General features: G+C 36.3%; 1 protein-coding gene across 12 annotated transcripts in view; it reads right to left on the reverse strand.

The window, feature by feature from the left end:
* Nucleotides 1–1,495: 1,495 nt before the first annotated feature.
* Nucleotides 1,496–25,097, reverse strand: part of Pcdh9 (protocadherin 9) — an 899,165-nt gene continuing 875,563 nt past the window's right edge. For all 12 annotated transcript variants that reach the window (NR_197226.1, NR_197225.1, NR_197224.1 and 9 more), the window contains 1 exon segment: nt 1,496–3,675. Coding sequence is in view for 8 of the 12 variants with exons in the window: in NM_001431499.1 (NP_001418428.1) it covers nt 3,302–3,675 (374 nt within the window). In the remaining 4 variants the exon portion in view is untranslated.

Consider the following 25,097-nt stretch of genomic DNA (forward strand, 5'->3'; position numbering starts at 1 on the left):
AGTGTTGCAGCACTAGAAAGTCTAATATGCTCTACACATCCTGGAAGACTAGGAGAAGTAGACTGGAAAGCCAAGCAAGCTATGGTCAAGCCAAACACGACTGCCAAAAACTAAAACAAAATAAAACAAAAACAACAAAAATCAGTGAAATTATTCCTAATGATATTCTGCTATACTCATAGAATGGTACAAAAAAAAAGTGTATGCATAGATCCTCTACATATATGTGTTTACTATTAGCTTAATGTTTCTGTGGTATGGAACTCCCAACTATGGGAAAAGTATATCTTCGATTCTTTTGCCTGGTGTTGGACCATCTTCCTCTTGTTAAATTATATTGTTTAGCCTTCATATGAGGGTTTTTGCCTTTGTATTATTGCTTCTTATTTTGTTCGCTTGGGCTGTTGTCTCTTAGTGTACTGCTCTTTCCTGGAGCAAAATGGAAGAAGGGTAAACCAGGGGGAGGTAAAATTATGGTCAGGATTTATTGTATGAGAAAAGAATCTGTTTTCAATAAATTAAAAATATTCATAGAGCATATAAAAGATAGTTGGTTAACCTTGGACAATCGCTTATCAAATACTACACTTATTTAAAGAAATATTGTAGGGACAAAATGATAGCATTTTTTTGGTATGGAACAAAATCTTAATTGTTTTCTATTTGTACTCCTCAAATTAGGGTGGAATAATTTAGCTGATTTCCAAAAAAGTAAAGAAGTGAAGAAATAGAGTTTGCAGACTGTAATATTTTTTCCCAAAGTGTCTGCATTTGTGGTTGCGTTTGTGTTTGTGTGTGTATGTGTGTGTTGCATGTGTGTGTGCACTCATGTATGTATGTATTCATCCATTCACTCTGTTTTCTCGTGAAGGAAAGCAGAAATAATAATGTACTTCAAATCAGTGAATAGATAGATCTGGTTTACTCAGAGTTTGAATTATTATGGGACATCCAACTGGTGGTACAAACCAAAGTGTTTATGTTGTCTCTGACCCTTGTTTCTTATTTATAGATCCTCCTGAATGATCTCTAAGGAAAGAATTAAAATTCTTAATCCAAATGCCCAATCCAACAAAAGACAAATATCATGAAGTATTGTATGATATACCTGAACACATGACATATATTTGAATGTATGCTAGTCAGTCCATTGTAGAGTGGTCTATGCTTACTCTCTTCTTTGGAAATAAAATAAAAATAAAAATAAAGTTTTGTCCATCAAATTAGTAGTTTTGACCCAGTTTCTGACTTAGTTTAAAAATAGGAATCACGGACTAATTTCCTCTAAGAATTTCCTTAAAACATCACTTCACAGACCACCTGAAAACTTACATTTTCATTTGACATCATATTTTCACTGCAGAAGTCTTGCAAATCCATAAGTCCTCCTTGTTTTATAAGTTAAATGTGAATTATATTAACATAGAATTGTCCAAACAGTAGGATGGCGATGAATAATTAATTCGAATGTTGAACAAGAATAAACACAACACAATGAGTAATTCAGAACATTTATTGCAAGAGCTGATAAGTGTAAATAACGTAGAACTGGCAAAGCAGTAACAAGGATAATTGTTTAGATATTTATTTTGTCAAAGTCATCAAACACCCCTCACAAACCGACAAAAATGACTTCAATAAGCAATGCACCCCTACCCATTATTTTCCATTATACTGTGGAAAAATGTGAACTGCTATTTACAAAGTAACTTCATTTTTGGTAAGAACAAATTAACTATCAGATTAGCAATTTTTTTAAACTTTTTTCTTTTTTTTAACGTGTAAATTGATGGTGAACCGTGGCATTAATATAACTTCCACTCCTTTCAATAAAGACATTTTGTTGCATGCTATTTATTTGTTTAAATCATCTGTCATGCCTTAACAAAAAACCTCCTAAGAATGTTCAAATTTGGATTTGTTTGCACGTGCAACTGAGATCTTATTAACATTATCTGTCACTCCCTTGGTTTGACCCAAGTGACAAAATGCTGGTACCTGCCAGGCATTGACCAACTATGATAAGAAACAGTTAAACAGCAATAATTAGAGATTTATCCCTTTATTTTCCCCAACTACCTACCTGGAGAATGTTCTGTTACATCATGAAGGCACAACACATTAAATATTTTGTGGCTATGGTCTAATAACACTTGTGTTACAACAACATTATTGTATATGAGGATCAACACAAACTCTGTCATTTCAACAAAGTTGAAGACACACATTTGCCCAATTGAAACTATTTTTGAGTAATGATTTTTTCTTCAGTATATGCTGATTTTAATACATTAGTTTTGAAAGAGTAACAAGTACAGAATATTACATCACACTTGATGGATAACACTTTCCCATCACTTTCTCACTTAATGGTACTAATTAAGTCGTTTTTAATTTTGCCTACTTTGAAAATAAGGATATCAAAAAAAGAGGTTCTGAATTTCCAAGAGTTTGCAGAAGTATACGTCTGCTACTCTTGTTGTTTGAAGTTTTCATATTTTCTTTTGTCTTTATAGGTTTACAGAGTTCTAACATTCTAAGTTATCATATAAGAAGCAAGATTTCAGAACCGTTTAAAAACACAAATGTTTAAGATTCTTTGAACAATGTGTGCCAAGACAGACTACTAACGCAGAAACACCTCACTGAAAGAAACAACAGAAATAAGAAGAAAGAGGGAAATCGAAAAAGGAAAGAAGCAACCATCAACACAGAATTATGCTACAACATTTTTAGGTGAGTGCTCTAAGTACACAAAAGTTGTTAATAATAGCTTGCTTCTATTTACAGATACTTTAACACTGATTGACTTACAAGTGTCCACTAACGGTGTTAACAGCACAATAGGTTTAATGCTTATCTTTTAAAGTTTGAAGTATAATGTCAAGTATAGAGGTCCCAGCATAAATCAAAGACAAAAAGAGCACAAATTTCTAACTGGATATGTTTTGTCAGTCACTCTAATCTGTGGGACTTTCTTACTCTCCGAATGCATATTCTATTGTTCATAGCAGCAGTCCAGGGTCAAAAGAAAATGCAGTAATAAAAATAAATTGCACAATGGAGACATCTCTGGAGAGTTTAATCAATTCTAGTAAAGAACGTCATCGCATGGCTAGGAGGTCTATTTCCTCCCTTATGTTGCAAAGCATTGTATTCTCCATCGTGCTAACACAAAGTTATGAGTGTTCCCTACTATAAGGGGCATAGCTGTAAAGATCTATCGAATACATAAAGCTCCAACACACAGGATTAGCATGTCTATTTAGATTAAAGTTATTAGGTCCCGTACAGCTTCGTCTTAAAGTTGGTGCTCCTTAGGACTCTCAATCGTGCCTCCTGCTTGCTTATAGGACTTCAGATTTGCCAGAGGAATGTCTGCCATGTGGCTGCCATTGCTGAAATGGCCTTCATTGGAGCCATACTGCTTACGGTCATTGAACTGGTTCCTGTTGGTATCTTCTTTCCAAGCTCTTGTCAGGGTGTGGCCATTCACGAGCTTGTCTTTCTTGATCCATTCTTTCTGGGGTGCAAAGGTTGACAGAGGAGATTTAGGGTGTTGGTAGGGACCCAAGCCAGGGGGCATCCAGCAATTATCAGAGTGACCCAAAACAAGACACTCCTGAGTGCACATCTCTGTAGCTTCAGCTAACCCTCGGGGACCCAGAGGTCCATCTGTAGAGGACAAGAGACAAAGAAAGGAAGAAACTGGTGAAAACTCTTCAAGATATTTTCAGAGTAAAAAAAAAAAATTAGAGTAGCGATCTTATCTTTGCCTGAAATAAACCATTCAGAAATATTAGACTCCATGCTTTTTAAGACAAGCACAGAGAACACAAAAGCAAATGCATTCATTGTTACCAATTTAAAGATGTCTTTTTTATTCTGTCACTCCTCTTCTGTATATCCAAAAGCACAGAAAGGCAAAAAGACACATATGGGTAAACAGAGAGATCTGATCTTGATTAATCCTATGGCATATGAATCATTACAGATTTATATATTAAAATTCATGGAGACATGCTTAAATTTATAAGAAAGTATGAAAAGCAGATATTATAAGTTAGAATATGTAAATTATGCAATGCACAGAAACAAATATCAAATATAGTACTTGAAAAACAGTGTCATAAAAACAGAATGCTAGAAATAGTTACATGGATACAGTTTCTTCTACATTGTGAATGCTATTTTGTTTATATGAAGTAAAGTGAAAATAAATTTTAAATACTTTTTAATAAAACTTTTGACTAAATATAAGACAGCCACATCTAGTCATTTACAATCATTCTACAACATTAGTTAAGACAAAAATAAAGCCAATTTTGCTGATGATTGAGTTTGGCTTCTAGTTCCTTATTTCATTTCTAGATGCATAATAAATTTAACCAAAAATAAGTTAGATATAGAAAAATTTAATATAATCCCAGCTACAGTAGCATCTAAATATTTGAGTCTAGCATTGGCAATATAGTCAGACCACACACGTAAATAAGTAGGAGAGAAAAATAATCAAACACGGAACAAAGACAAGCATTCAGTCAAAAGCTCTAAGGCTAAATTGCTAAGTGACTTACATGGATATATTCAAGGGGGAATTTCAGGATTATCTGTTCTTAGTTTTTAATCAGAAATTGAAATGAATCTTATACATTAACCTGTATTTTAAAAGTAATTTCTTAATTGTTAAAAAAAAAGAATCACATCCAATTACAAAAATAGTGGTCAAATAGTTAAGGAACAAGATAGTCTCTCTCTCTCTCTCTCTCTCTCTCTCTCTCTCTCTCTTTCTCTCTCTCTCTCTCTCTCTCTCTCTCTCTCTCTCTTTCTGTGTGTGTGTATGTGTGTGTGAATATGCACGTGTGTGTATGCACATGTGTGTGTGTGTGTGTGTGTGTGTGTGTGTGTGTGTGTGTAACTGGTAAACATTTTATGGTCATGAAGAGATAAATTATCCTTTGAAAAATAAAGATCAATTTTTGGAAAGAGGTTAAATGCACAGGCAATACTGAGGTCTGAAACCCTTTGCAAGTAGAGAGTCCACTTAGCATGATGATAACTCTTACACCCACCACACGACAGATAGAACCAAAAACTCGGGAGTTAAAGCTTGGCTTGGGCTATGGAGGTAAATGCAGGAGGGAAAAAAAACAGGAATCACTAAAAATAGTAAAGGTCAAAACATATTTCATTATACCTAGACAGTAATTATATAACAAGACAATAATCATAATTAAATATTTGCTAAATTTATTTTAGGACTGTTAATTTTTTTAAATGTCCAGCATTTGGACTACCTTAATGCTCTTCTGATCAGTTTTTGCATGTAGTAAAGTACTTGCTGAAATGGCAGCACCTGATGGTAAAGCCTAAGCCACCAGCTCACAGCCATATCACCGAGAAAGTGGCTGAGAGTACTATTTCAAACAAACATACACTCAGTCATACTTCTAGATTCAAAGAATCCATTCTGAAAATAACCTTCAAGTTTATTCCCACATGACCTGTGTTCTTATCTCTTTAAAAGCAAACCATTTTATTGTGTTGAAACAGAACTTCATTTCTTTAAACTATTTCTCTCTGAAATCTCCACCGATTACTTACTTCTTTGGATATTCAATTTAAATTTCTCTATGAGCTTCTTTTTTTCTGTCTATAACCTAGCCATACTTTCAAAGTTCAAACTAATTTCTCACTTTTCCGTTGGCTGTGGCATGCTCAGTGACTCCATAGCCACCGAGCTAACACATTTTACTTAAACCGAAGCCTGCTTCTTGCAATAGGATCGTGAGCCTGCAGCTGCCTTTTGCCTGGCCTGTTTTCTTTTAATTACTGGCTCCTTCAAGGGTCATTTCTGTTCCACATTCCCCAAGCAAATTTTCCACGACCTCAGTGATCCATCTGTAATAGGTACCTTGAAAGTTCCACACATCCTTGTTTTTAGAGTAGCAAAATTTCAGACCACGCTCCTTGTGTTTCTTCATTAGTGTCTTGGGAAGGGGGCTTTGTACATATATGAGTTTGAATTTTTGTTTTGTCCCAACCCGCTGAAATATCCACTGGTGGAAAGAAACCTGGAAGTTCAGTATTCGGCTTCTCTTGCAAGGCTAAGCAATTAGCAACAGTTCATAGTGATGATCTATGAACAATGCTAATTGTTAATTAAAATTTTATGAGGTTGAAAATGTTCCGAGAATTATTAAAGATATCCTTCGCTTAAAGGCAGACCTTAAGTAATTAGGATAAAAGATGCTGATTCCACAAACCTTTTACCAAAAGCTCCCCAGAAGCAGTCTCTTGCCTTAGCGAAACTCTATGACAACTAATAAATGAATTATTTAACTTCTGTTAAATGTATTCACTCTTTCTGGAGATTAATGGAGATAAACTAGTGAATCACAAGTTTGATGTGTAACATATCTCCCAGCCAGCGCAGCAAACTTTAACCTTTACTTTTACAGTTCCATTAATTGGATACATTTTTCTTTTCTTGAAGTTACCTCAGAAATGTCAATAGAATTAAGTTTTCATTGAACCCCTAAAAGGAAAGCATACAAGTTTATTTTTAAATTTGCCTTATTCGATATACTGTGTCTATAATTATATGTGGAACTTAAGTTTGACACATTGATTCACTTTTACAGACTACAGTGATTTTGCTCTTAGAATCAATGGTTATTATTCTGTAAAAATCTCCTGAATACCAGCTCCACAGGCACCGTGAGAGGTACCTGCAGCAGAGCAGTTAAATAGTAAATATCATCTGTGCCCTCACAGACAGTGTCCCTCTACCCTGGATATAATTGACTTCAGAGCTGTCTGCTGAAAGGTGAGAAAACAATGCCATTGTGAAAGTAAGGGGAACAGTTAATGGATTAAGGGAAGGGCATCTTTTTACAGGGTACAGGGTGGCTTTTAATGTCATTGTAAAACTTCCCTAAGATCCTGAGAGTTCTTAAGTGATTGATTAAGACATTTTGAGCAAAGAAATTTTTTATGTTATGAAATCCTTAGCTTTCAAAACAGTGATACTATTCATTAAATAATATAAATTGTTCTTCGGGAATTGTATCAGGCCTTCTTTTAAATGAACTTGGAGAATCTGATAAAGAAAATAAATTCAATTGTAGACCTTTTGTGGTCTCTTTAGTAACTTTTAAGTTAAAGATCTGTTATAAAGCCAGACACACAGTGACACTTAGATAGATGTTAGGCAGACTGTTTATTTTTGTTACAGTTCCCATGAAGAGGAATCTAGTCAGACACACAGAGAGTTAACCTGGCATCAGGGTACCAAAGACTAGTGTTCTGATGGTGATAGTGTGGATGATCAGATGACTTTAACTAAGCACTAATGGTTCTTTCTGAATAGAACATTTTGAGCAGTTTTTCAGATATCAGCACATATAAGGTATAACATCGAGTGGCCCTTTACGAAGACAATGTTAAAGAGAAGTGAAAAGATATGTGTTAAATTACTTAAGAAGAGGAAACTCAGAGGCCTCAGGCTAAAGTTAAATCTTCATGAAATAATGAGAAAAAAAGTAGAAGGAAGAAGGAAGAAATGGAAAAGAAGGAGAAGTTTGTAAATCGAGGCTGACAGAATTAAGAATAGACTGGAGAAGGGGAGGAAGAAAAAGGGACGGAGTAAAAGAAATATCTATGTGCATATATGTATATATATATGTATATATGTGTATGTATATATGTGTATGTATATAAGTGTATGTATTAATATGTACGTATGTATGTGTATATATATGTATGTGTATATATATATATAGTGATCTACTTCGTTGGAAAGTAATGTTTGTTTTATCTTTTACATTTTGGGGGGTATGATATTATAAAATTAAAATTTATTTTGGACATGTAAATATTATCTCATTTGTGATTAAATTCAGAGGAAAAGTGAAACAAAAGGAAAATCCACACAGAATCATATAGTAACAATTAAAAATATTTCTAAATTTTCTCATATGTAACTGTTGCCAATTAGTTGGAAGAAACCTGGCAATTTGAGAGTGAATCTTTAATAGAAGAAATATCTCATGTAGCTTTTTGATTTATACTTGTCATCTGATTATGTTGACCCAAAACATCTTTAAATGACAATGCTATGCTACAAGGTTAGAAATCTGAAAATAGGTGACAAGTCTTTTTTAAAAATTAGATTTATTTGTTTTATGTGTAGGAGTCTTTTGCCTGCATGTCTATTTCTGCACCCTGCTCTTACCTTGTGCCAGCAAAGTTCAGAAGAGGATGTTAGCTTGTCAGAATGCAGGTACAGGCAGGTGTGAGTCACCATGCCCTTGCTGGCAATGGAATCCTGGTTCTCTGCAAGATCATCAAGTGCTCTTTACTCACTTAGTAATGTCCCTAGTACATTGACTGTAATCATTTATGTTTGCAGATATTTTTTTTATTCTTTTTTTTCTTTTTTTTATTTTATTTTATTTTTTTTTTATTATCTTGAGTATTTCTTATATACATTTCAAGTGTTATTCCCTTTCCCGGTTTCCGGACAGACATCACCCTCCCCCCTCCCCTTCCTTGTGGGTGTTCCCCTCCCAAACCTCCCCCCATTGCCACCCTCCCCGCATAGTCTAGTTCACTGGGGGTTCAGTCTTAGCAGGACCCAGGGCTTCCCCTTCCACTGGTGCTCTTACTAGGATATTCATTGCTACCTATGGGGACAGAGTCCAGGGTCAGTCCATGTATAGTCTTTAGGTAGTGGCTTAGTCCCTGGAAGCTCTGGTTGCTTGACATTGTTGTACTTTTGGGGTCTCGAGCACCTTCAAGCTCTTCCAGTTCTTTCTCTGATTCCTTCAACGGGGGACCTATTCTCAGTTCAGTGGTTTGCTGCTGGCATTCGCCTCTGTATTTGCTGTATTCTGGCTGTGTCTCTCAGGAGCGATCTACATCCGGCTCCTGTCGGTCTGCACTTCTTTGCTTCATCCATCTTGTCTAATTGGGTGGCTGTATATGTATGGGCCACCTGTGGGGCAGGCTCTGAATGGGTGTTCCTTCAGTCTCTGTTTTAATCTTTGCCTCTCCCTTCCCTGCCAAGGGTATTCTTTTTCCTCATTTAAAGAAGGAGTGAAGCATTCACATTTTGATCATCCGTCTTGAGTTTCCTTTGTTCTAGGGATCTAGGGTAATTCAAGCATTTGGGCTAATAGCCACTTATCAATGAGTGCATACCATGTATGTCTTTCTGTGAGTGGGTTAGCTCACTCAGGATGATATTTTCCAGTTCCAACCATTTGCCTACGAATTTCATAAACTCATTGTTTTTGATAGCTGAGTAATATTCCATTGTGTAGATGTACCACATTTTCTGTATCCATTCCTCTGTTGAAGGGCATCTGGGTTCTTTCCAGTTTCTGGCTATTATAAATAAGGCTGCGATGAACATAGTGGAGCACGTGTCTCTTTTATATGTTGAGGCATCTTTTGGGTATATGCCCAAGAGAGGTATGGCTGGATCCTCAGGCAGTTCAATGTCCAATTTTCTGAGGAACCTCCAGACTGATTTCCAGAATGGTTTTACCAGTGTTTGCAGATATTTTTATTAGAATATTGCTTAACTGCCAGTAATTATATTTTACCTATTTTCGTTACAATTTTCTTTACATGTGTGTGTGTATGTTTGTGCATGTATGTATGTGTGAATGCATGTGTGTGTGCGTGTGTGTGTGTGAGTGCATGTGTGTGTGTGTGTGTGTGTGTGTGTGTGTGTGTGTGTGTGTGTCAGTCAGAGGACAACTACAGAAACTGGTTCTTCCTCCATGTGCATCCACAGGCTTGAATCCTAGGCTCTCGTTCTTTGGTTCAAGTATCTCTACACACTAAGAAATACTATTAGACTGTTTATTTTAATTCAGACTTAATTTACGAAATAATCCTAATAATATAATATGTTCTTTGCATATCAAAGAATTAAAGTCCTTGTAAGACTCCTGGAATTTGATGTGCTATTTTAGGTGCATGGGTGTGGGTAATTTATGTGCTGCACAGTTCTAATTTTGTTCTTGTTTTTATTTTAATAAAGATTGTGATGATGTAGGCAAGGGAAATCAAAGGTAACGATTCAAAATTCAAAAACTTCAAAACTTCCCCATCACTTGTAAAAATTGAATCATTGCAATAAGTTCTCTCATTTCTCTTAAAAGAACTGAAATCATGTCTTGGGATTTTAAAATACTGATATATTTACTGACTTATTTTTTTACAGCTGATATAAATTTTTCCTTTTTATAAATTTCAATCTGAATTTACCCATTTTTTAAAAATTAAAATGGCAGTGTTAATAATATTATAAAAACCTTCATTCAGATCTTGTAACTTAGCAAAACAAAAAGTATACACAAAAGAGCCCCTTAAAAGAGGCTCAAAACATTTATCTCTCAAACTCTGCACAGGTCAACTTCAAATTCAAAATCAATCAGTATCAGCTTCAAAAGTTTAAGTATCAATGACTGTCAGAAAGCTCTGTCCTCTCCTCAGTTCTGAAGATGCCTCCTCAGTCGTTCCATTTCAGTGGCACTCTACCGTCATTAGAGACAGGATGCATCATTGGTCTTTAGCGTCCTGTTATTAGGCCTGGAAGTGGGACCATCCTTTCATTGACATAAGCAACACATAGCTTCTGGCTTGGTGAAGTCAGTCTTACATTCTGATTACCTGAAACCATTTGACTTGGAAACTGGTGTGATAATAATTTCAAAACCTATGTTGACATTTACATTCCTGACTAGTTTTATACTGTCTACATGTTTTAAGCAAAATGTAAATAGAATGTTGGTTCTTTCCCTGATATTTGGGCTGTCTTGCCAGCCATCACATAAGGGCTTTTGCCCTGGTTTTTTGAATCTTGTTTTATCTTGTCCATCTGTCAGTTCTCGGAGACCTGCTCTGTTCTGAACGGAAACAGCAGTGGTAGATATGAGGGAGAGGAAAAATGAACAAAGCACCTAGGAGGACTGGAGGCAGGGAAACTATGGTAGGGTTGTATTATCTGAAGAGAAGAATTTATTTTCAATAAATTTATAAGTTAGTCCATATCACTTTAGATTATTTTTGCCTTATGTCATTGAAAGTTTTTATTTTGTTCAATTCTTTTTTAGGGCAGAGGAAATTTCTGTAATCTAAGACATATCTAGTTGTCATGCTGTAATTTTCAAATGGTGGCAAGAGCACACTCATAAGTATAAAAAAAAGTTTCCATGAAGAAAAGTGAAATTAAATTATATAAGTAGTGGGTAAATGGATAGAACTGGAAAAATGAAACAAAATAAAACAAAGCAGAACAACAACAGCCATAACAACAACAACAACAACAACAACATATAGGCTGTCTGAAGTAACCCGGATCCAGGAAGCAAAATGTACATTTTCCTGTTCCTAATGTCAGACCTTTAAACGTATGTGTTTAGTTTGAGAAACATGCAGAAGCCAGGGAATTGGGTCGGGGCGCTGGGGCAGCTGGTGGACACATCATAAGGAAAAGGAGAGAATAGAGGACATGTAAAATGACGCACTATGTTTTAATGTGTGGTTTCCTGAAGTGGCCCGAGTGCCTTTGGTTAGCGTGAGTGGGTAAACCAAAGCTTCATTACGCAGTTTAAAAATGAGAGCCGCATCTACTCAGGTTGATTTGCTGGGGCCATTTACCCAAGATTGAGGCAAAATGATGTTTTAAATTTTTTTATTTTATGTAGACGCTTTTGTTGTTGCGTTTTTGGGTTAGTTTTCATTTTTGTGGAGTTGTTTTTGTTTTGTTTTTGCTTTCCTGAGATAGAATTAAATGATCCAGCTTTCACTGGCCCGGAACACACTACACAGACAACGACAAGGCTGTCTTCAACAATTTGAGGGATTCTTCTCTGTCTGCCTCCTAAGAACAACAATTAAAGATGGGCACAGACACATCAACTAAGAAGAAACCCAGGCTGTTCTTAATTCCTGACCTCTTCTTCTTCCTCTTTAGCATTTCTTTTGTGGCAGCGCTGGCCATCCACAGGCTCATATTCAATAATTTTGCTGAGAGTTTATTATGAACCCAGTGGAGAAAATTTAAATTTCTTTGTTCTGGTTTCTTCCCTTCATTATCCTCCCTTTAACAAAGTTTCAGGAAAATGAATATTCTAAGCCATTTATTTTAAGTTCACTTTAGTGTCTGTAGAAGACAATACAGCATTTAGTAGTTTTACTCGCTCTGATTTCAGCCCTCAGGTTCTTTCTTTTACTTTCTTTAAAAAGTTTTTGTTTGTAATACATGTAGAAAAGCAAATGATTTATCTCTTTATGAATATATATTTTATACTTCATGTAAGTCGGTCACAAGCTGAAAAAGATATCAGAAATATATTTCCTTGATAGATTTGATACACCCATTATTTTCTATATTCTTGTAATTTTTGAGTTACTGTGAAAAGCACCGTGGCTGATTTCCTTACAGTTTAAACATGGTAAAAATAAATAACTTCCAAAAGAATAACTGGCATCAGAAACTGAAAAGAACGTTTACCCTTAAGCAAATTCCCATTACACCCTTCACACGATTTTCCTCTATGCCAAAGCTGCACTTACAATGTTACATGGGGCATGTGAGTTATTACTGTGTTCTGATGAAAAGAATACTACAAAAGTCTGTGCTCTGGTGTCACTGTAACTCACATTTTATGTTAAAAGGTATAATACAGCAACCAGTTGAACAGTTAAAAGCAAGAGATGAAATTAGAAAATTTGAGTAATAGTTTTCTACCATCCCCAAGGATCCAGTCAACAGTAGGGAAAGATGTTCTTTCAGATTCTTTACACTTTGTGGATGGAAAATAAAGTTAGTTGGTAAAATTTTCCTGTTCAAGTAAGTATGAGGGCCCGAGTTCAGCCTCCAGCAGCCATGTGTAACAGCTGAATGCAATGGTCTATGCTTGTGATCCGACGACGGTGGGTAGGCAGAAACACAAGGGATGTTTGGGGAGGCGGATGGTCAGCCAACTTACCCCCAAGGGACATAGCTCTATGGCACATAGAGACTCTGTCTCAGAAATGGTGGACAGTCACTCTGCAGCATTACTTAAGATTGATCTCTGGCTTCTACATGCACATGTATGTGGACATACATGAAAACAAACATATACCTTCACATACACATAAAAAACACAACAGTGTCTTTGTTCTAAAATACCTTCAGTCATTGTTCATGTTGTCATTCCACCAGAAATGTGGAATTCCAGCCTGTAGTGCATGGGTTGTATGTAATTTAATAGCTATGAATGCAGCTCAAAAAATAGTTAAGTGACTCTTTCTTTTGTTCCTTCCTTTGTTTTTTCTTTCTTTCTTTCTTTCTGCTCTTCTTTTTTCTAATGTCATTGCGTGGTTCCAAGGCACAGATTTTACTAGGATAGTATATGGCACTGTCTGAAGCTTGTAAGAGATCACAACTCTAACAGTTGGGTTCTGGAATGCTTTACAATGGCTCACAGGATCATGTGTTAAAGGTATGGTTATCAGCCTACTGGGATATGGCACAACTCTTAGAAGAGTAGCTTAGTGAAGAGCTGTCATACTACTCAGTGTGTGATTGTGCAGAATAGAGGACCTCACCTATTCTTCACGTACTTGGTGCTATCTGGATGCAGTGATAGTCTTCTCTACCATATACTCCTACCGTGATATACTATGCTGTCATCAGAGCAATATGGCGAAGCAAAACATGAGCTAACCGCTGCTAAATGAACAGTTCTCCTTCCTAAATCTTTCTTATCAGGTAATTGTCAGACTAGCAAGAGACTAACACGCCAATCTAAGTCTCATCTAAAGTAGTGAAAATATAGGCAGAGCCTAAATGCAAGGCCACCCAGGTGACTCAGGGACTCAAGGATGCCCAAGTTTGTAAGGAGGCGGAATCCAGATGCTGACAGAAAGCTTTATTTTGGAGAAAAAGATTTCCCATTCACTCAAGTCTTTTGCTGAAGTTTAGATTCAGTTCATGTTAGATTAAATGATTTTTGCTGAGAATATCTAAAATCAGACTAACGCCTTAAACCTCATGCACTATGATCATTAGAAATGCATCTGAGTTCTAGCAGAAGAATGAGGTGAGTGGATTTGGCAAAAGTAATTTCCAAAAGTTAATGTCTGAGCATATGTATTACTCCTTGAAGTAACTGTGTTTTTAGTCATAGACCCTGATAACTAAGCATTCCACCATTATTCTCCTTTTACAGTTAAGAGTACTACAACGATGAAGTTGTTCTGGCATATTATTTAATCATATGGGTTGCATTTATATTTTGCAATGTGAACTTATATTTTCATTGAACACATATATCTATATGTAAGTGGACACCTAATAGTTTGTACATTCTTCATAAATGTTCCTCTTATTCATAGAGGAAAGGTCAAAATTTTCAGAAGGAGACAATCAAAATACAATAACCCAGAATTATCCCCACGATCAGGTTTTCTTCCAGAGAAAATACTGCTATGTGGAAGATTGTAGACCTTATAGAAAACAGAGAATAGTTTCTTATACCTCTTCTGCCCTTTTCTGCATTGTACAAATACCAGTTGCTTTTCTCACATTCACTGAATATACGTTTTCAAAAGGAAATTGTCTCAGGAAATTTTATGCATTTCCATCTATTTCCCATTACAATTTTATGTTGTAATCAATTCAATGATATCAGCTTAATGAAAGAAACCTTCACTGAGAATACAAACTAATGTTTAAATTTTGACCAAATTTGATTTGTAACACCTTGTTTACATTATTACAGACCACATTTACCTCATTCTGGAATTTACTATTTCTTTTAATGGTATTTGATGACTTTCATTAAAAAAAATCATTCATATATGATCACTGAATTTCTCTCCATTTTCTGTGAACTTAATTGGTCCATAGAAAATATAGGTATTAGGTATATCTTATTTAAACTCAAACAACTTTTAAAGAAGAAAATCTTAATTATGAGGCAATGAAGTCACTTGTAAGAGCCCGACTGCATATACAACTTTACTGGTAAGGAAAAGAAGACGTAGTGTATTTTAGAGCCAAATAAAAGTAACTTAGCTTAAAACCTAGTGACAGTTTCATAAACTTTTACATATATAGAGCAAAAGATCTCAGTCTGTAACAATCCATCTCTCCTCAATAACTACATTTAAATGGTCCATTATTCTTGTGGACTCTTTAAAATAAGTTTTATTTATTATTATTGTTTTGATTTGGCTTTTCTTTGTTTTTGTCTGGAAACCAATTCACAAGATTGATTTTCTAGGTAAGACCAAACTTTAAAATATAGAACAATGTATACAATTCTCTTCCTATAAAGTGTTGCAATAGCTTGTCTGAATCCAAGCAGTTAGCAGATAGTACACCATGGTGGGTAGTAATTTCACTTTATACCATATCCACAATGCCCTACATTCTAGATATTTCAGTAAAAATAGAGATTGGTGAAGTTCACATTCATGTTTATAGTCAGAGACCTTGGATGGATTTTTAGCTAAGGTGTGTATCAGCAGTTTCTCTTTGGTACTAATGTCTGAGTTTAAGCATTCCACTTCTCACGGTCTTAGAAAATAAGTAGTACCATGTGATTGGAACCCTCAGATAAATCAGAGAACATCTCTCCATAAATAATCCAAGATCTCTAGCGCTGGGAAGATGGATCAGTTAGTAAAACATTTGCTGTGCAGATTGAAGAATTTGAATCAAAGAACTTATATAGAAGCCAGATACATTATGTCACTATATATATTCTAGCATCCACAGACAGATGCAGAGAGATACCCAAGAGCATGTGTGCCAGCTAGCCTAGACAGTACATGCAGAAAGAAAAATGATGAATCTTGTCTTAAGGTAGATAACCCAAACCTTTCTTTTGACTACAAGTATGCATGTGACTGCATTCACATAGGAATACAAGCATACATTCATAGATAATCAAAGATCTCAAGATATGGTATAATTTGCAAACTTTAAATAATATCTGAAGATCATGATTTGACAGGTCAAAGCAGAAATAATTGATTAATTAAAAATAAATTAAACAAACAAAACCCGTGACCCATATGATTCCTCAGTGTACAAGTGCATATGTTTATATTTGAATTCTTTCACCACCACTTCTAATCGAAATGTCATTATCACGCTGCCTCCCAAATGTTAATACACTTATGAATCATTTGAGGAAACGTTTAAAATGCAGATTGTGAGACAGGAAGTGTGGAGTATGTCCTGAATCCTCACATTTATGCAAATTCCCCAGAAAAGTTTGCTGCGCAGCTGTTCAGGAACGTCGTGTTAGGATGCGGGGACATGTGCTTATTTCTCTCCTCCGTGCTATCATTTCTCAATTAAAGCTAAACTTCTCAGACCTCGGCATGTCTCAAAAGTCACGACAGATCTGTTAAACATGTGTGTCACTTGTTTCCAGAGATAAAATAGTGACTCAGTGCTTTGACATGGAATGTATCTCTCAAATTCCAGAGCTGCCCTATTCCATGTCCGCGGTTCATTCTAACCTCAGTGCCTCAGTTTCCTTCCTTCAATCCAAGCTTCTACAGAATGCTCGCTTGCTAGAATGTTTGCTACTTGTATAATGTTGCCTCTGGTCATCTCTTATACGACCTTCTATGCTGATGATACCCACTATACACTCACAGTCCTTCGTTGTCTTCCTTGACTTTACAGAAGACCTATCTTTCACTTGCCTGTATCATTAGATTTCAAAATCTTAAAAAGTAAATGTTTGCATTTTCCGTGTTAACTTATTATTCAAAAAGTTTATCTATCCATCCCTTCTTACTTCCTTCATTTGTTTGTTTGTTCCTTTAAACATTCTCTAGCATGGGAAGTCCTAGAAATCTCTGTGCAAACCGGGTTGGCCATTGTTTTGCGGAGCTCAGTTTGCCAAGTACTAGGCTCACAGACGTTATCTACCACACACAGCCTCTATTCATCATTCTGAAATAAGAAATATTAATCATACAATTGATACTTCAGAAAAAGTCCAGAATTAGACATGGAGTTTTCTTTGATACCTGTTAGGCAGATGATATCTTTCGCTCTGGATGATATTTTCCACCCTGTTTCTGAGAAACAGCATGCAATCAGTGACTAGGCCAAATGGCATAGTAAGGGAGACCAGAACTGTAACATATTGACTAATCTATTGGATATTAACCAATACAAGAAGTTAAGGGAGGTCTCAGCATAGTGTTTAATACAAAGTACCAAATGGAAAATTTCTGAGTTCAGTTTCTAAAACCTGACAGAAGTCCTCATTTCTCAGTCTCTGTGTTAATCAGCTCATCTCTCTACCTTCAGTTACCACCAACAAACTGAAGAGGCTCAAAGTTCACTATAATCCACTTCAGGTTCAAGACCAGTTTCCAAGCAAGTATAACCTTCACCATGACCTAGTGAGACTTTTAAATATGTCAACACAATCTGAACACCGATGATGAATAATGAATTGACAGTAAGATGCAATGCTATGTTTGCATACCTACTAAACTGTAGAAAGTTGCTCCTGGGCAAAATAGACAGCCTATATGGCATGGGTCCTTTACTCAACCCACACAGCCAATCGCCTGCCAATATTTATTCTACCTAATTCCTTGTGAAGTCAACAATTACAAATCACTACTACTTCTTAACAGCGCTTATGTGTGTCTTCTAGTTTTCATATTAGGGGGAGGGGGTCTGCAATGTCTAGCCAAAGGCTCTAGGTGTATTTTAGTTTCACTTTGGGTTATAACAAATTACCACAAATGTACTATCTTAGAACTACAAGCACTTACTCTCCAATCACTAATCTGGAATCAATTTCTCCAGGGCACAAGGACAAAGTCCATTCTTCCTGAGTTATTTCTTTCAAAATATCTACCCTTGCTGGGGTTCTATGCTATGCTTCTTTCCACTCTTACACAAAGCTCACCATTCCACCTCTATCTCACTCATCTATCTTCTCTCCTGTTATTTTTAGTGTCCAGCATTCAAGGACAACGACTACTGTATTCAGTTAGCCAGGACAGCTTCCTTCAGGAAATATTTAATGAGAAAAACCCTCATGATCTCATTAGATGCTGAGAAAGCATTTGAAAAATTTCAACACCCTTTTATGTTAAAAGTCATGAAAAGATCAGGAATTCAAGGCCCATGTGTAAACATAGTAAAAGCAACATACAGTAAACCAGTAGCCAACATCAAACTAAATAGAGAGAAAGTTGAAGTAATCCCACTAAACTCAGGCACTAGACAAGGCTGCCCAATCTCTGCCTACTTATTAAATATAGTACTTTAAGTCCTATCCAGAGCAATGAGACAACAAAGAAGGTGAAAGGAATACGAATTGGAAAGGAAGAAGTCAAAATATCACTATCTGTAGATGACATGATAGTATACTTAAGTGACCCCAAGAATTCCAACAGAGAACTTCTAAACCTGATGAACAACTTCAGCAAAGTGGCTCGATATAAAATTAACTCAAATAAATCAGTAGTCTCTCACTACTCAAAAAATAAAAGAAATTAGGGAAACAACACCCTTCACAATAGTCACAAATAATATAAAATACCTTGGTGTAACTCTAACCAAGCAAGTGAACGATCTGTATGACAAGAAAGTTAAGTCTCTGAAGAAAGAAATTGAAGATCTTGGAAGATGGAAATATCCCATGCTCATGGATTGGCAGGATTAGTATAATAAAAATGGTCATTTTACCAAAAGCGATCTACAGATACAATGCAATCTCCATTAAAATTCCAACTCAATTCTTCATACAGTTAGAAAGAGCAATTAGCAAATTCATTTGGAATAACAAAAAACACAAGAGAGCACAAGCTTTTATGATCAAGTACAATTTTAAAATAGGTGGCTTTGGCAAAGAACTAAGCAATCCTTAGCTCTGTAAGACCATTAAAAATTCTTATTGCCTCCCACAAAGCTCAAGGCCAAGTGGATCAAGAACCTCTAGATAAAACCAGATACACTCAAACTAATAGAAGAAAAAGTAGGGAAGATCCTCGAACACATGGAAGTGGGAAAAACTTCCTGAACAGAATACCAATGGTTTAATGCTCTAAGATCAAGAAACAACAAATGGGCTTCATACAGTTGCAAAACTTCTGTTAGGCAAAAGACATTGTCATTAGGACAAAACAGCAACCAACAGATTGGGAAAAGATCTTTACCAGTTCTACATCCTATAGAAGGCTAATATCCAATATATACAAATAACTCAAAAAGTTAGACTTCAGAGAATCAAATAATCTTATTGGGTTCAGGGCTAAACAATAATTCTCAACTGAGGAATATTGAATGTCTGAGAAGCACCTAAAGAAATGCTTAACATCCTTAGTCACCAGGGAAATGCAAATCAAAACAACTCTGAGATTTTACCTCACACTAGTAAGAATGGCTAAGTTAAAAAACTCATTTGACAACAGATGCTGACAAGGATGTGGAGAAATGGGAACACTCCTCCACTGTTGGTGGGATTCCAAGCTGGTACTCTGGAAATCAGTCTGGATGTTCCTCAGACAATTGGACATAGTAGTACCTGAGGACCCAGCTATACCACTCCTGGGCATATACTCAAAAGATGCTCCAACATATAAGAAGGACACATGCTCCACTAAGTTGATAACAGCCTTATTTATAATAGCCAGAAAGAAGCTGGAAAGAATCCAGATGTCCCTCAACAGAGGAATGGATACAGAAAATGTGGTACATTTACATAATGAAGTACTACTCTGCTATTAAAAACAATGACTTTATAAAATTTTTAAGCAAATGGATAGAACTAGAAAATAGCATCATGAATGAGATAGCCCAACACACACATACACACACACACACAGCCCACACATATTGTATGTACTCACTGATAAGTGAATATTAGCCCAAAAGCTCAAATTACCTAACATACAATCCACAGTATACTTCAAGCTGAAGGACAATCAAAGTGCAGTTACTTCAGTCCTTCTTAGAAGGGGGAAGAAAAATATTCATAGGAGGAAACAGAGAAAAAGTTTGGAGCAGAGACTGATGAAATGGTCATCCAGAGACTGTCCCACGTGGGGATCCAGCCTATATACATGCAGCCATCAAACTCAGACAATATTGCTGATGCCCAGAAGTACATGCTGACAGGAGCCTGATCGAGCTGTCTCCTGAGAGGTTCTGCCAGAGCATGACAAATACAGAGATTAATGCTTGCAACCAACCATTGAACTGAGAATGGGGTCATCATTGGAGGAGTTAGAGAAGGATTGAAGGAGCTAAAGGGGTTTGCAACCCCATAAAAACAGAAATTCCAACCAACCAGAGCTCCCAGGGACTAAACCACCATCCAAAGAGTACACATGGACAAACCCATGGCTCTAGCTGCGTATGTAGCAAAGGATGGCCTTGTTAAACACCAATGAGAAAAGTCCTTGATCCTGCTAAGGCTTGTTGCCCCAATGTAGATCAGGGAGGCAGGAAGGTTTGGGTGGGTGGGTGAGGGAACACCTTCATAGAAGCAGAAGGAGAGGGGATGGGATAAGGGGTTTATGGCCAGGAAACCGGGAAAAGGTATAACATTTAAAATGTAAATAAAAAATATCCAATAAAAAGAACATAAAAGAAACATTTAATTGCATCCTCAGTGTTTCCTTTCCCAATGGTAACTCACCAACACATTCTGAGGAATCATGAGAGGACCACCGAGAAAATGGGCAATTTAGAATTATATCACTCACTTTAGCCCAGAATTCGTGCCAAAGGTTTCCAGTCTTGTTTCCCATACAACCTGGTAAAAATCTACAAACCTCTCCTTGGCAAAGTGGAATCATTTGTCTCTACCAAATCTCGTGTTTCCTAACATACTGTCTTAAATATCTGTCATTAATAGAAATTATAAGAATTTAGTATATTGTCTGTAGTTACTAGATATATTTATTGAGGTAAATGGAAGTTTGAATTAGCTTTCATACCAACAACGTAACAAGGCCCCTGTACCAGGTATTATGTGGCCATCTTCATGAAGAAGATAGGTAACAGTACTATTTTTATCCACATAAAGAAACACCAATAGTGAGTCCATAGTAAAATGTTTTGCACAGATAATAGGAGGTGCTTAAATAATATAACTAGGACAAAATAGTCACACACACAAAAACTGTTGTAATGCACCTAACTTTGGAACGGAAGCAACTTTGACTGCCCCCAAATAAAATGTAATTACTCTGCTTCCTCTTTCCCAGGGTTCTACTTAATCGTGCCAGACAGTTCATTATTCCTTTAACAACAGAGCCCTTTAAAAGGCTTCAGAAACCCAGAGTCACACAATTTGCAAGAAAACCATCCTTTAAATCCTGAAGATACCGAAGTAATTATTAGCAATTACTAGCAGGTCAAGCTGTAAAGAGATGCAGGTCATTGCAAGACCTAGGCTTTTTTACAGGTATGTGCAAAATTGTTCAAGTTAAAGAACTATTTAGAAAAAAAAATTGAGTCGATTATCAAAGCAACGTTATACCTCAGAGATATAGTATCTTACAAGATAGTGCTTACTTTTTATAAGCATCAAGGAAAATTGAGGTTTTAAAATAAGTTAATGCTTCATGTAAGAGCACCTATAGAATATCATTGTGACCTTTATTGCTTAAATTCAGCTGTACGTAAAATGTGAAAATAAAATATTATATTTGAAAGAGTGTCCTAAGGGAACGGCTGAAAATGCCATTACTCTATTATTGAAAATGACCTACATAAAAAGTATTATATGGAGGATAGCCCTTGGGGAAATGCAGCAGATTACCCTTATAATCTAAAGTGAGTGTTTATTTCTCAGAAGATCTTGCAAACATAGGGAAACCAGTTCATTAACACACATCTCTGACACATGAATACATCTATAAAGATGTAAATACATTGGAAATTTGTAAAATCTATAAAGCTTGGCAGAGGCTTCTACAATAATTTCCTCTCTGCCAGTCATCGATTGTTTTATTTTGATGGAAGAGCAGATACACTTTTTGGTAAGATGATCATTAGTCTTATATAAGTTAGTGGTCATGATATTGCAAGATTTATCAAAGAAAAATTATTATAGTTTTATAACATAATGCATGTAAAATACCATTTTTGTATGAGATGAAAGTCGCTGCAGATTTGGTGTGCTTTAACATTTAATCAAAACTGGGCATAACACAGAGATCAATGGATTGTGGGGAACTCCACTCCAGTGAACACAATTACATCCCACTTTCTGTATCTATGGACCAGGAAACATCTCTGAAGACAGAAGTGGAGGACTGTTAGAATCAAAATGCTGGGAAATCTGTTGTAAAGCTGTCTTTCTTAGAAATGGCTGCTTAAGGAGAGCTGGAATAGTGGCAAGACCAATTGCCATGTGAACAAGTGCAATGAGAATTCTTCAATGTCAACTTGACTATAACTCAAATTAATCCCAACCTAAATAAGGAGGGTACACTTGTGATCTTTAACGTGAAACATGTACCTCTAATCTGGACCACTCCTTCTAGTGACAGCCTATGGAAAGGACACAGAAGGAGGAAGCTCTCTCTTTGCCTGCTTGCCTTCACTCTGGCTGACAAGTTCATTTCTTCACTGCCATTAGAGCCTACATCTTAAAGCACATACTGAAGACCAGCTGAGACACCTAGACTCGTGGGCTTTTTCTTAGACCCTCTGTTGGTTTGATAGCCATTGTGTTGTATCAATTTATGCCGCATATATATGTAGAGTGGTCAGCCTTAAAACAATATACATGCACACACACATACACACACACACACACACACACACACACACACACAAACCATGAACAGAAAGAATAGACAGACAGACAGACAGACAGACAGACAGACAGACAGACAGACAGACAGACAGATAGATAGATAGATAGATAGATAGATCAGGTCCAAAGAAAATTGCATTTCCCCAAGTTTTGAAAGGCAGTCCAAATATCTAGAAATATGGTCAACTTCAACTATAGGAGGATTTTGGAACTAAAAGCCATCATTCCTCATAAAATTGGGTTTCTAGTTTCCCTCTACCAAAAGAATTAATTTCTCTTATCACTGGCCGACTAGACAAATGGCTACATGTGGTGTTTATTAGCATACCAACATGTCATTCACTATCACAAACAACTGCTGTATATGTCAAAGTCCATGGTAGTATCCTAGATCTTCTCACCCTTCTCCCTCCCATAAATTGAGGTCAGCTCATGGGGTTCCCTCCTCCCAACTACTCATTCTCCTTATAACCCTTCGATTTTTGACATGTTCTCACTTCCCTGGCCTTCCCTCTGCTTTCTCTCCCTTCACACCCCAGGGTCTTTGCTATGCTCCTGCTTTTTACAGGGACAGGTCCAGACCATTGGTCACATTCTTTCTACTTCTTTTTCTTTTTGCTTCTGACAGTTCTTTCTCATTCCTATAATATACCTATTCCCTTAACGATACAATGGAGTGGTCATGTCATCAGTTTGTGTGTGCGTGTGTCTGTCTGTGTGTGTGTCTGTGTGTGTGTGTACGTGTGTACATGTGTGTGTAAATGCATGCATATAACAACAAAAAAGGCTACCAACTTGAGAATAGAAATATCCTGGGAGAGCTTTTAGAGGGGTTACATAGTAGAAAAGAAGGGGAAGGGGAAAATGATGTAATTCTATTTCTTTTTAAAAACATATTAAAAGTTTAATAATCCTTCCAGATGATAATATTTGCATGGAAATATTTAGGGTTAACATATGTTAGTAAGTGGAAGAAAACCGGAAAGGGGCTGATAATAATAGCTATATCTAGGAAGAAATTACTCCGTAAGCATTTTCTTTTATTCTGAGGCATTGCCTAGTTGCTTCTTTTTAGTTATTTCAATAACTTCTAAGGAGTTATAAATAATCACATTTACTTCGTATCTAAATCTGTTCACTCTTTACACTAAATATGTTCTCAGTTTCCAGTATGTATTATTAAAATGACTCATCTCTTGGGCATAATTGCTGTTTGATTACTATGCTAATTTCACTAATGGTACAATTTTATTGACCAATATGTTATATGTTACTCTTTGGGAAAATATCTATACTTCAGTTGGAGCCTTGCAGAAATGCTTGAACATAAACCCAGAATGCTTGAGGCCTATGGCAGATGAATATGAATGTGAACTACAGAAAACTGGGGACAGTAGTCAAGTCACCATGTAGGAGGGTGGTTCCTCAGCATCCATGATCTCTGCACTTTCCAGGGCCCTTCACAGGAATGTTGAAGACAAAAGCACAGACTGATAAACTCTTAATAAAGCAAGGCCAGCAGCTTATAAAACAAAAACTCTAGGCCTGAAGGATTAAGGAAGGGAGAGAAGCACTTGGAATCTCCAAAAAAACTAAACATCCATTCAGAAGCATGGAAAATAAAGACACAAAGTAACAAGATACTTTCCCATGTAAAGGGAACCTATTATCACTCCCACCTCAAGCCCTCTCTTATTTCCCTAGTCCCACACAGGCACTAGATTGAACTCCAGGCCTCTAAAGATAAAATAACCATGAAAGAATGGGAATGATAGCAAAAATGTACTTGATCAGTAAATTCTCAACATGGATTATCTTATATTGATCCCCTTAACAATGACCCTACAGAGGTTAATGATGAATTAAAGTAAAAATTAAAACTTTAAAAAAATGTTCGTTACTTTACAAATGGCATGGCATGGAATTAATTAACTCTTCCCTGCTCTGATTTTGGTGCAGTGACCTGAAGCAAGACAATAGCCATGGAGAGCATGGTTGGCACAGGCTCTGCCATTGAGGAAGACGAGTCAATCCTGTTAGCACAATGTTCCAACAGGAATTCAAACTTTGAAAGTCTATGTGGTACACGTATAGCTTTAAAAGCATTTGTAATTAGACACAAATTTACCCAAACTAGCATGTGTAACTTGGAAGCATACAGATAATCGATAGATAAAAGTGATATTCAAATGAATTATTAGTATAAGAAACTAGAGTAAAATTGATTTATTTTCAGAGAATCCTTGTGAATTTGTGTAAAATATGTTA

The sequence above is a fragment of the Rattus norvegicus genome, chromosome 15 (genome assembly GCF_021556685.1).
Source record: "Rattus norvegicus strain SHRSP/BbbUtx chromosome 15, alternate assembly SHRSP_T2T, whole genome shotgun sequence".
NCBI classification, from domain to species: Eukaryota; Metazoa; Chordata; class Mammalia; order Rodentia; family Muridae; genus Rattus; species Rattus norvegicus.